This window comes from Myotis brandtii, unplaced genomic scaffold (assembly GCF_000412655.1).
Source record: "Myotis brandtii unplaced genomic scaffold, ASM41265v1 scaffold115, whole genome shotgun sequence".
Lineage (NCBI taxonomy): Eukaryota > Metazoa > Chordata > Mammalia > Chiroptera > Vespertilionidae > Myotis > Myotis brandtii.
The window spans coordinates 6,442,766-6,454,833 of NW_005353967.1; the positions used below are offsets into that span (position 1 = coordinate 6,442,766).

Consider the following 12,068-nt stretch of genomic DNA (forward strand, 5'->3'; position numbering starts at 1 on the left):
CTGCACGGGGAGGTGAGCGGAAGCACTGGATACCACCCAAAGGTTCTCTGTGCGGGAGACCCGGACAAGCACAGCTTTCTCCCAATCTCCCCAAGGAGGTGGAGTCCCCACCAATAATTGAGCGCTCAGATGGGTGACACGAAACGAGTAAAGGCAGCCTTAACCTCAACATGCACGAGGAGAGACCGAGGGCGCCTGGCGGTCTGGAAGGATCATAGTGGCTTTGGGCAGCCTGCTGTGCGCACACGGCTACAAATAGGCAAGGGACACACACACTTTAGCCTGCAAAGCAGGCGGGTCCAGCACACGTGGTTAGTCGGCCTGGGTGAGTGTCTGGGGAGGGGCCAGGATGATGAGGATTCCAGAGAGCCCCAGCCCTCCCAGAAAACACGTGGCACCAGGTGAGAGGGAGCAGAATGCTGTCCAGGCTGCCCCTGTGCGTCTAGAGGAGCTCAGAGCATCACAGAGCTGCATCTGTCCTCTCCACTGTCCTCTCCCCCAGAGTGAGGACTTGAGGACGTGCTGGCCCGGTTCTGGGGAGGATGGGCCTCTCACCAGCTCTCCTCTACCCAAGAGCTCCCTCTGTGGATCTGTGGGGACCTCACCGCCTGATGAAAGGGCATTCTCTGAAGGCACTTCACCTGCAGGCTCCACCGTCTGCCCCAGGTTGCAGGTGGATGGGGAGTTTCTGGAGAAAAAAGAGTGACCCCTCTCCTCTATGCCCATTTCACCTGGCTGCAGCCTGGTCTGGAGGACACCCCCAAGAGCAACACAGGGGGGCAAGGTGAGGGGGCAAGCCCACTGGCCTCCCCACTGTCTAGCAGGCGCCCCCTCCCTAGGCAGTGCCCCTCCCAATAGGTAAAAAACAAACAAACAAAAAACAGAAGGGAGAGACCACAGAAGGGGGAGGAACCAGCAGGGCCTAGGGGAACTCTGTGTGTGTGTGAATGTTCTGTGTGAATGCTCTGTGTGTGAATGCTGTTTGTGAGTACTGTGAGTCTGTATGGATGCTTTGTGTCTGAACACTGTGTGTATGCTGTGTTTGTGAGTACTGCATGTGAATGCTGGGTGTGAATGCCATGTGTGTGAACGCTGAGTGTGAACACTCTGGATGTGTGTGTATAAAAGCTGTGTTTGAACACGGTGTGAACACTGAGTGTGTGAACACTGAGTGTGTGAATGCTGGGTGTGTGTGTGTGTGTGTGTGTGTGTGAATGCTGTGTGTGTGTGTGTGTGTGTGTGTGTGTGTATGAACACAGAGCATGTGAATGTCCTGCTTTGGGTTAAGACAATGAGTGGGAGAATGACTCCTGGTGAGGAAGCTTTCCACACATGGTGCGGACGTGCTTTAACAGAGTGTGGCACACATGTGGGGAGGGGGTCCTAGCATGTGGGGTTTGGTGTGGTGTCCGTTCTCCCAAATGCCTGTCCACCCTCTTTAGTGGTACAGCTTGAGGGGAGAAGGGATTAAAGCTGCCACTCAAAGCCCCAAGTTCCCTTAGACAAGAAAACTCATTAGGAGTATAAATAAACATGTGCCTTTCATGTATTTAGGAAATGAAAGCACATTCCAAGATGTTTATGCATCAAGTTGTTAACTTCCTATAGAAAGAACTTCCATATTTTCTTTTTATTTCTTTCCCTTTTTTACATTATTTTTATAGTTGACACTATTACAGATGTCCCTGTTCCCCCTCTCCCTACTCCCACCTTGGCCACCTCCTCCCAGCCTCTGCCCTCCTTCCCTCTGGCCCTCACCACACGTGTCTGTGTCTGTGGGTTATGCATATGTAGAACCCCCATGTTTTCTAAAATGCACCAGCAAGCTTTAGACATTTCACACTGCGATATGGCTCAAAGAACCACCAAAACGCATCTCCTCAGAGCCAGTGATGGTGCGGAGCAGCGGCCACTGAGGCTGGCTTCTCCAGTCAAGAGGCTGCACTTCTAACCACTTTCTGAGGCCACTCCTCCGTGGAGCCCACGGGGGCTCCGTGGAAACTTGGTCACAGGTCCTGCAGCGCAAACACACCCTCCCTGCAATCCCCATGCCACAGGGCTAAGTGCAACCAAGAACAGCTCTTTGGGAAGAAAAAGAAAAGGAATGATATTTCTATGCATTGCAGTTCCATATTTGTTCATGGCATAAAACCTGGAAGAAGCCAACTATTTGGGTGTTTTTGTTAAGTTTCAATACATCGGAAGGAAAGTGCACCAGTGTCAAGCTGAGGGTTCAAGAAACATTTTGCAAAACAAAACAAAAAGGAAAAAGGTGTCCTGATGCTTTTAAAAATTCAAATATTTATTCAATTAGTAACTGCACAATGTGCAGGTGTGAAGACGAGGCGCATGAGCCAGGACCCAGGACCTCACAGCGCGATAGTCAGGGAGTCCTGGTTGGAGTTCAGACAGGACAGAGCCCTGAAGGGACAGCCCCACACAGCGTCCTCAGTGGCAGCCCCAGCGGACAGCAGTCCCAGAGCCGTTCACCCCCAGGCCGGCGCCCTGGAGTTTAGAGGAGTGCCCAGCTCAGCTGTCAGAGAGCCTCTGCTTCCTGCATGAGTCATGAATTTATAGTAAAGTCATAGTAGGTTCATAGAGTAAAAACTGGAGGCTAAGCCTCCAGTTACCCAGATTTGCAAACAACTCTGACTTGAAGTTGGCCTGTCAGTCATCATCACCTTCAATTTCCTCACAAATCAATCACGTCACTACAGGTTCTTGGTTCCTATCGGTCACGCATAATTCACCCTGGACAGATACAGACTGAACTGATGAAAAGACCTGGAGGAGCAGAGGGACTGGCAGGGGCGTGGCTGTAAGAAAACTACAGGTGTCTGGGTTGTCAGGAGAGCACCCCCATCTGAGGAGGGGGCCCATCTTCGCGCTCCATGGCACCCCGTCCTGCCAGGGCTACACCCAGTCCTCACGGCCACAGCTACCCACTAGCCTGCTCCCGCTTGACCACCCACCGCTGCTCATTTGTGAGATGGCTGGTGGCTCTGGTGGCTGTGAGGAAAGCGCTGGCTATTCTCAAACTTCTCTTTACAAAAAGATTGGGCGCCTGAAAATGCCAAAGGCTATCCTAAAAGGTCCAAACGTGACTTCCTCACAGACACAAGCACACCGTGCTCCCTGACAGCTGCTGCGGCCAGCGCTGCCCCACATGCCACCACCGCCAGCCTCCCACCCTCCGGGAAGGACTCGCTCTCCCCACACCTCACCAGGAGCCCCACCATTCACACCGCAGAGCAAATGTTCGGTTGTGGGGTTTTCTTTGTTTCTTCTTTTGTTTGTTTATGTTTTGAGACAAGGTTGGACTTACAGGCAAGTTTTCAGAATAGTACAAAGCACCCCAAATATCCTTTCCTGGAGACTCCTTCGAGTTTTATATACTGTTCCACTAACATCCCTTTAGCCTGGGATCTGGGCCTGCTGTCCCCCCCAACCCCCTCTGTTCCCATCCATCTAAAGTCCATCCTTGGCCCATCCTTGACTTCCATGACCTTGACTTGAAACATTATAGCAAGTTATTTTTCAGACTGCCTCTCAGTTTGGGTTTGTTGGGTGTTTCCTCGTGATTATTCATCTTCAGTAGGAATATGACAGAAGTGGCCGTGTGCTCTTCTCATGCACGATGCCAGCTATTCCTTTATTGGTGGGGTCAAATTTGATCACTCAGGACAGTGTGTGCTGGGTTTCTCCACTCTAAGTTTTTTACTTTTGTAATTCATTTGTATATTGTTGGGAGATAGGCCAAGACCACGAAAATCCCACTTCTCACCCCACTTGAAGCACTAATTTTAGCACTGTTGATGGTTCTTGCCTGAATTGTTACTACAATGGTTACCAAATGGTGAGTTTATAATCCACCTCTTCTACTTACAGTCCTCTGTCTAGAATCCTGTCTCCTGTCTATTAGTCAGCAGTTTACTGTAAGGAGGAGCTTTCTCTGATCAGTGTGGACTATGGAATCCTGTTTTATTCACTGGGTTGAATCCATTATTATCCTTCCTCTTGTTAATGTTGAAATTGGCCCAGATGTGGCCAGTGCAGCCCCTTCTGATGGCTCTGTGTTCCATGACATCCCCATGACAATCCGAACACAGCCTTGCTTTCTGGCCTGAATGTTCTAAGCTTCTCTTGTACTGTCCCTGCCCCAACTCTGGAAGAAGACAAACAAACAAACAACAACAACAAAAAAAAACACCCTGAGACAAACAAACAAACAAACAAACAACAACAACAAAAAAAAACACCCTTGTTCCTTTTAATGAATGGTGTCTATATACCAAGGTCTGAATGTGAGTTGTGCTCACTGAAACTGGTGTCACTGCTCCCAGACCTCCTCAGTGGACAGAGCTAGAACACACAGACATTTTATACACACATATTTATGTCTATATCCACATATGTCAAAATCCATGATTTCACATCAATACCTGCAACTCCAACTCAACACCACAGGATTCAGTATAGAGTGAAATTATTTTTCCTTTAGTATTTGGTGGAAATTGCTTTAAAACTATTTGGGCTTAGATTATCTTTGTGGAAGATGTATAACTGATTTGGCTTCTTTAATGGTCATATGACTATTAAGGTTTTCTATTTCTTCTTCTTCAATCAATTTTAATAAGCTGTATTTCTAGGAATTTACTCATTTATGTTTTCAAATTTATTGGCATGAATTTGTTCATAGTAGCTTCAAAGTATCTTTGAAATATTTAGATCTTCTAACATTGTGTCCCTTCAACATTCTTGACACTTTCTCTTTCCTCCTTCATCAGTCTCACCAGATCTTTGCAAAATAATATTGTATGTTTCTTTTCTATTTCACGAACATCTTCTTTATTATTTGTTTTCTTTGAATCTCTTTTTGTTTGTTATGCTTTTCTAAAATCAAAACTACTAAACTGAATGCTTAGGCCATAAAATTTCAGCCTTTTTTTATATAAACACTTAAGGTTATTTATTTCTAAGTATTGTGTTAGTTGTATCCCACACATTTTGATTTGTAAATATTTTCTAAATTCCACCACATTTTCTTCTTTGAACTATGAGTTACTTGCAAGAGTGTTAATTTCCAAATATGAGGGTTTTCAAGTCATCTTTTCGTTATTGATTGCTAGCATAATTGCATTGAGGCCTTACCATGTATTATTGATTTTGTCTGTTGAAATTTATTGGGACTTGCTTTATTTACCAATCTGTTTTCAATACATTTACAAGTTCCATGTGGGCTTGAAAAGATGTAAATTCTGTAGTTTCAGACTATAATGGTTAATGTATACCCATTAGATTAAGCCTTTTTTGCATTGTTCAAATAGCCTACAATCTTTACTGATTTTTATTTATTTGATCTATTAAATACTGAGAGAATTACTTAACCTCTTTCTTTCTGATGATGAATTCATGTATTATTTTTCCTTATAGTTCTGTTGATTTTTGTTTTGATTTTTGAGGTTAGGTTATTAAAAGCACACAAATTTAAAATTATTTTATCTGCTTGATGAAATGAACGTTCTAATCATTATGTAAGGACACATGATTTCCAGTAATGTTTGTTACCCCAAAATTGATTTTTTGACATTAATGTGGTTTCATCAGATTTCTTCTGGTTAGGATCTCTCTACCCTCTCACTGCCCTGTCCTGTGGCCTCTGTGAACACACATAGCTGTCCACCATTATAACCCCGGCTGCTAGTTGGCATGCTGTAGTTAGTAACATGCTTGGAATTTTGTGCTTTCTATTCGCTCCACCCTTTTCATATCTTTTTTTTTTCTCCTTTCTTGTCCTTTCTTTTGGTTGATTACATTTCTCATTCCACTTTTCTCTCTCCACTAGTTTGAAAGTTGAATCCCATTTCGCTTGTCTTGATGATTATCATGGAAATTTTATAATTAGCTAATCAACCTCCAAAGGTAATTAATACAAGAATTGTGGGAGTAACACAAATCTCCTGCTCCAAATATATATGCTCTCATGGCTGGAATTTGTTTCTCTTTGCTCTTCCAATGTATTAGTGGTATTGCTTCATATAATTGGGGCCTGATGTACCCACAGTCAGTACCTTCTCATCTTCCTTCCTCCTTGCATCTCAGATCCACCACCTGGAATTCCCTTCCTTCACAATCCTCTTTAATGACGTTCTCCTTGGGTTCTCAGCTTCACTTAGCTTGTTCTCTGAGTATTCCTTAATGTTCCGCTGCCTCATCAACATATTTTCAAAGGTTTCAGATATTATCTTGTATTTGGGGCTCTTATATTGGTAAGCAGGAGGACTGACTGGTTACATCTCTGCTAGACCCTGAATGCCAGGGGCGGGACTATGGCTCTTCTGTTTACTTGTGTTATCACAGGTTGTTAATGCAGAACTCTTTCTGTCTGAATTTTGGCTGAGGCCCTGAGACAACAGGTGCCAACCACAGTGAGATTCCAGGTGACACGGGCAGGGCTGAAAAGCTTCTGGACCTGCCCACCTGCCATGGGGGTGAAGCAGACCCATCCAGCCCAGGTGCCTAGGGAACCAGGGCCATCCCGTCAGGGCTGCAGGGCAGGCGTGTGTGGAACTGGGTGACAGAGGCTGAGCACAAAGAATCACAGGGACAGGAGGACAGTTTCAACCACAGGGTACATGAAGAATGGGGGGACAGTGCTGTCACAACGGGAAGAATCTCCAGATTTTGTAATCTTTCCCTTCTCCGTTGTGTTTACTGAGATGGCTCCCCTCTCCTTGGCACTTCTCTCCCGGGCATCAGGAGCACACATCTGTTTCCCCCAATGATGCTCCCATCTGTGTGACTCGCTGGGGACGCTGGCAACGTGCCAGGCCTGCGTGGACAGTGGACCCTCTGTCATCTGTGTGAGCTGCTTCTCCCTGCCGGGCGGGCACTGGTCCTTCTCCCAAATGAGTGGGCGCTCAGGGAGGGTGGCCTAATTGACCACTCAGCCTAAGTGAGCGGGTGAGGGGCTTCTTGGACCCACACATGCAGGGTCCACATGTCCTGGAAGGAACCCCTCTACACTCCAGCCCCACCTAGGGGGTCCTCAGGCTTCTCCTCTACCCACCTTCCCCCACATCGTCCCTCTCGTGAATGGTGAGATTTACGAGTGGAAAACTCTGCTCTTGGGTACAAGCAGAGGGTTTATAACTCGGAAGCACCGTCCCTTTGCTCTGTGCAAAAACCAGTAAAATAAAATAAAGTAATCCCGCTGCCTTTTAAAAATTCATGAAAGTCAACACTAAACATTACTGGAAATTTTCAGGTCATTGTTACCCTTTGAAGATGAAACTTTCCAGTTCATGTCCTTCCCAAAGGTGACTTTTTATAGAAGCGGTAATGAAATTAATTCACCCACTTCTGAGTCAGGAAGCACAGATTAAGATCCAATTTTTATAGCTTGGCTTTTTTCTAACTACTCAGTGGAAATGAATTGAGGAAAGCATTTAGAATTTTCTCTAAAATGTACACCTTGGGAAGCCTTGATAGAAAGGGTGCGCTGGCGGAACCAGGTTTGTTATTTCACTCGGTGGTGACAGTCTCGACGCTCCCACGGCGTCTCTGTGAGCTTAGGAGCCAGGCCGGCCTGCAGCGGAGCAGGGAGCTGCCTCCCAGGCTCAGGCAGGGGCCCTGAGGGCTGCCACTGGGGGCTGTGGGGTCAGCGTGACATGGGACTGTCACTCTGCTTCTGGTTAAAAACTAGGCATTCAGGTGGACACCTGGACAGTCGTCTGGACTCCTGGGAACAGCAGTCTTTCCAAGACTGCCAACCCTGGCCTGGCTGGGCACAGCTGGACTGGCCCAGACAGGGAGTGACGGGTCCCTCCCAACCTCTGGGCCAGAGGTCTGGTCTTCGTGGGTGTGCCAGTGGAGGAGGGTGAACTGACCACCCCATCGGGCTGCCCCCAACCTGCCTGAGCTGTCCAAACAGCCCAGTAGCTGCAGCCATAAAACAGGTGCTTCCCAGAGACAGGTCTGGCGCCCCATGCGATGGCGCGCTGTCATTCTGTGTGACTTCCTCCACTTCTTCGTCACATCACAGCCCTCCTGGAAAAGCACAGTCGTCCTGCACAACCTGATAAGGCTCCAGGTCACCGCAGCAAACTGACCTCAGCACCAAGTGTGGGACGGGGCCTGGTGAGGGGACAGGGCCTTGCTGAGGGGAGACTCGGGCACTGGGACATGGGCACGTGCCCCCCACAGCCTCAGGCCAGGCAGAGGGTGCTGAGGGCTGGCGTGTGTCTGCAGCACCTGCTCTGCGTCTGCAGGGCTTCCGGGTCCTCCCTCCAGGGACTCTCAGCTCCGTGAACACAGCCCTCTGGCCCAGCAGTCAGGGCACAGTAACATCTACTGTCCCGGTTCTCAGAGTCAGGCAGCTTTTCCGATGAGACGCAATTCCTTCTTTCCGTCACCGGTCTCCCAGCAGGCTTCCTGCGCTGCCTGGGGGGTGCTCCCCCCGCCCCCACAGTCTGCTTAGCCCCGATTGTATAAATTACTGTGCAATGTGTGGTTATAACACTCATACATGAGGAACGATGTGACGATTTTAACAATTACTGGACTAATTGGAACTATCTACCCAGCAGCCCCGGCTCAGCTGGGTCCAGGACAAGGAGCCTGAAGCCCCACACCCAGACGACAGCAGCGCTGCGAAGTTTTCTCGGCTGTTTCACACATTTAAGTTTTTCCTATTTATAAAATCGATACATTTTGGTATGAAATTAAAATCCCTGGAAAGTGAAACAAAACCCCTGGAACGTTTCCATTCAGAGATTCCTGCTGCCAACACATTCGTGTGTTCAACTCCAGGGCACTGGGGCCGGCCAGGGCCTGCGGGAGGTGGGGGAGGGAGGGTGGCGAGGAGGCCCCCACTGCAGGGTCAAGGGACAATGCTGAGTGTTAATGCCATTCGGGCGCCCCCTCCAGCGTCCCCACAGCCAACACCCTTTACAAGGGCCATGTGAGGTGCCTGGAGCCAGCAGGGCCCCTGTGACAGTGGTCACACACACCCACGACAGACCCTCCTCCCTGAAGGGACACAGGAGGGCCAGTGGGAGGCCTGGACAGGGCCCTGACTCCAAGTCAGAAAGCTGCCACACCGGGTCTCCTCCAAGCCCCCGGACCCGGCGGCCAGTGCCGAGCCCACACAGGACCTGGAACCACGCTCTCGAGTCCCCTCGGAAGCCCCACTGGCGGGTGACTGTTGATTTTTAACTTTGAAAGGAGTGTGATTCAAAACCACTTGAGTGGACATCACATTCAGCTTCTGATTGGAATACAGAAGCCTGAAGCCCCTCACTCCACCTCACAACAAAGCACCGAGAGAAATTTTCAAGTTTGCAAGTTTTTGTGGGCTCATCAGAGACCCGAGGTCCCAGGGCAACCAGTAACCCAAAACGTAAGGAAATAAAGGCACTTCCGGGGACAGACAGGACATGAGCCTGATACTGTGGACACCGCGAAGGAGAATCCAGACTCGACTCAGACGATTCTGAATGTGGGCCCAGAACCCAGTGAGAGAACCCAGGGCCCTGGCAGTTATAAAGGTTGGGGACGGGAACCCGCTGTAGCTGCTTCTCCAGGGACCCCGGGGTGCTCACAGAGAAGAGGGGGCCGGGCGGCAATAGCTCAGCCCACATGCCTGTCTAAGGTGTCCACGGGCATGAGTGTGGGGTGGGCACAGGCAGGTGGCCTGGGAGGCACGGGAATGCAGGGATATCTCAGAGGAGCCCCAGGCATGGCTGACACCTGAGCCACCAGCGCACGGGACCACACCCAGCTCAGCACATCCCACGGCCACACCGCCTGTGTGCTCGGCCTCCCGGGGGCAGATGGCCCTTCCATGATGGGACGTCTCAGCGTGGCTCGGCATCAGCCCCACACCACCACCACGGGGCCCATGTCCCGGAGCAGAGGGGGAACACAGACGGGTGGGCTTCACAAAGAGGCCGGGAGGAGCCGAGACCACCCGTGCAGAGATCTCACACACAGAGTGGGGCCCTCAGAGGCCAGCAGTGGCCAGAGGATTTGGGGCTCCCGCTCTGTGAGAGGAAATGAAGGCCAATGGGCCTATGGAGGAGGGATCGGTGATGCTGTCCAGCTGGAGTGCGTGGCGGGCAGAGCTGAGTCCTCAGGAAAGCGGCCCCCATCGCCAGGAGGAGCAGAGAAAGCTAGCAGTGGGCAGAGGCTGACTCTCACCCCAGATACATCTCAGTACAAACTGCTCCCACTGCTGTGCAAAGTAGACAGACCTGGTTCACATGGTCCCAGGCCTCAGCCCTCACCCACTGTCCATCCTCACTGCAGCCCAAGGCGTTTTGTTGAGCAGCATGAAGAAGTGCAAAAGTGGACGGCAGGCAGAGCAGGAACTCTACAGTTTACTGCAGTCCCCACCCCTCCCTGTTGTCAACGCATGCCTGTTGACACATTTACCTTCCCTGCTCCTGAAGAAATATCCTAAGCTCATGATTTTGTAAGAAGTTCACCCTTAGTTCACTGGTAGTGGCAGTCACAGGGTTTAAGATAAGTGACAAGCACATTTCTTTCTCAGGGGCTGAGCCAGGCCACATGGAAAATAAGCATGACCTGGAGCACCAGGTGTGGGGAGCACAGCAGGCACCCAGCACAGCAAAGCAACCACAGGAGGCCGGCCACCCAGCTCACTCCAGTCAACAGCAGGACACGAAGCAGATCCGCCTGGTCCTGGGAGCCCTGGGGTTGTGAGGAAGCCCCAAGGTCCTGGCAGGGAGGGAGGCCAAGGGTTGGGGCGGGGGGGGGGGGGGGGGGGGGGCTGTGTCCCAGGTTCGATTTCGGTCAAGGGCATGTACCTTGGTTTCGGGCACATCCCCAGTAGGAGGTGTGCAGGAGGCAGCTAGCTGATCGTTGGCTCTGCCCCTCCCACCAGAGCTGTCTGGCTCAGCCGTCAGCGAATCCTCCTCTAAATGGTCACACAGGACATGAGGCACAAACTGTCCATCCAGCAAAGAGGGTGAACCCAGGTGAGACCCAGCTGGGCACAGGTGGGCACAGGTGAGAGTCCTACCTTGGAAGAAGCTCTTCACCCTGAGGTAACTGACGCTGAGACGCAGGACCGAGAGCTTGTCCAGCTTGGAGACAACGTCTGGTGGAAAGGGCAGCAGGCTGGCCAGGTGGTCCAGCTCGGCATTGAGGCGGTCGCGGTGCCGCTTGGAAGGGTTCGACTTCTCAGCCCCCACAGAAGGCTTCCTGTGGGGAAACAACCAGTCAGACTGGGGTGACTCCGCCAGAGTCCATGGACCTCACAGGTGGAGACCTGTCCCTGCTTAGAATGGAGCTGCCGCCAGGGAAAAAAAGTGCTGAAACAAACTAAAACTCACCCATTCCTGAAAAGGTTCGTGCTAAGAATCTGAAACTGCACCTCAGTGACTCTATCTCATTAGGGGGAGGAAGGAACAGAGAGATGAAGATCAGGTAGCCTGAGAACCTGGCTTGGTACAAGCTGTGTGACTCCAGCATGATTCTTGACCTCTCTGTGCTAACTTTCCCAGAATTGGGAGAAAGGCTCTAGGCTGTATCTGCTCAGCCTCTTTCAGTAATTCCTGTGTCTAAACACGTGGCCTTCTTAGGACCTGGATTCCTTGCCCTGCAGTCCAGGTGCAAGTGGCCTCTCTGGGCCTCAGTTTCTCCTCTACACAGCAGGGCTGAAAGGGATGAGGGGAGGATAACTGAGGACCCTGGGCACCGTGCGCTGTCCCACCTACCCCTCCAAGGCCTGAAGTCAACGGCTGTGCTTCCGTGCAGGTGGGCGGGGCCCTGGCTGCTTTCTCCCCTTGCCCCACAATAGACCAGCTGGCCCCTCAAGGGGGTGTCCCTTGTCTACCCTGCCTCACCCCAGACCCCCACCTGCCTCACAGTGACCTCCCTCATCTGCCCCTCTGGTCCCCAGGATGACAGTGTCCTTCTTCTGACCCTACTTCCCACCTCACAGAACAGCTTCTCCCCCTTGTTCTTCCTAGATGTCGCCACAGGAAACCTTCAGCCCCTAAATGGCCGCTAAAGCTGCTGGGAGGGGCGCTGGCTCCTGGGCT

General features: G+C 50.8%; 1 protein-coding gene across 1 annotated transcript in view; it reads right to left on the reverse strand.

Moving 5' to 3' along the window:
• AHRR (aryl-hydrocarbon receptor repressor) overlaps positions 1-12,068 on the reverse strand; it is a 64,922-nt gene that overhangs the window by 46,184 nt on the left and 6,670 nt on the right. The window contains exon 3 of the mRNA XM_005857909.2: positions 11,045-11,226. Coding sequence (XP_005857971.1) covers positions 11,045-11,226 — 182 coding nt within the window. The remainder of the gene's footprint in view (positions 1-11,044; positions 11,227-12,068) is intronic.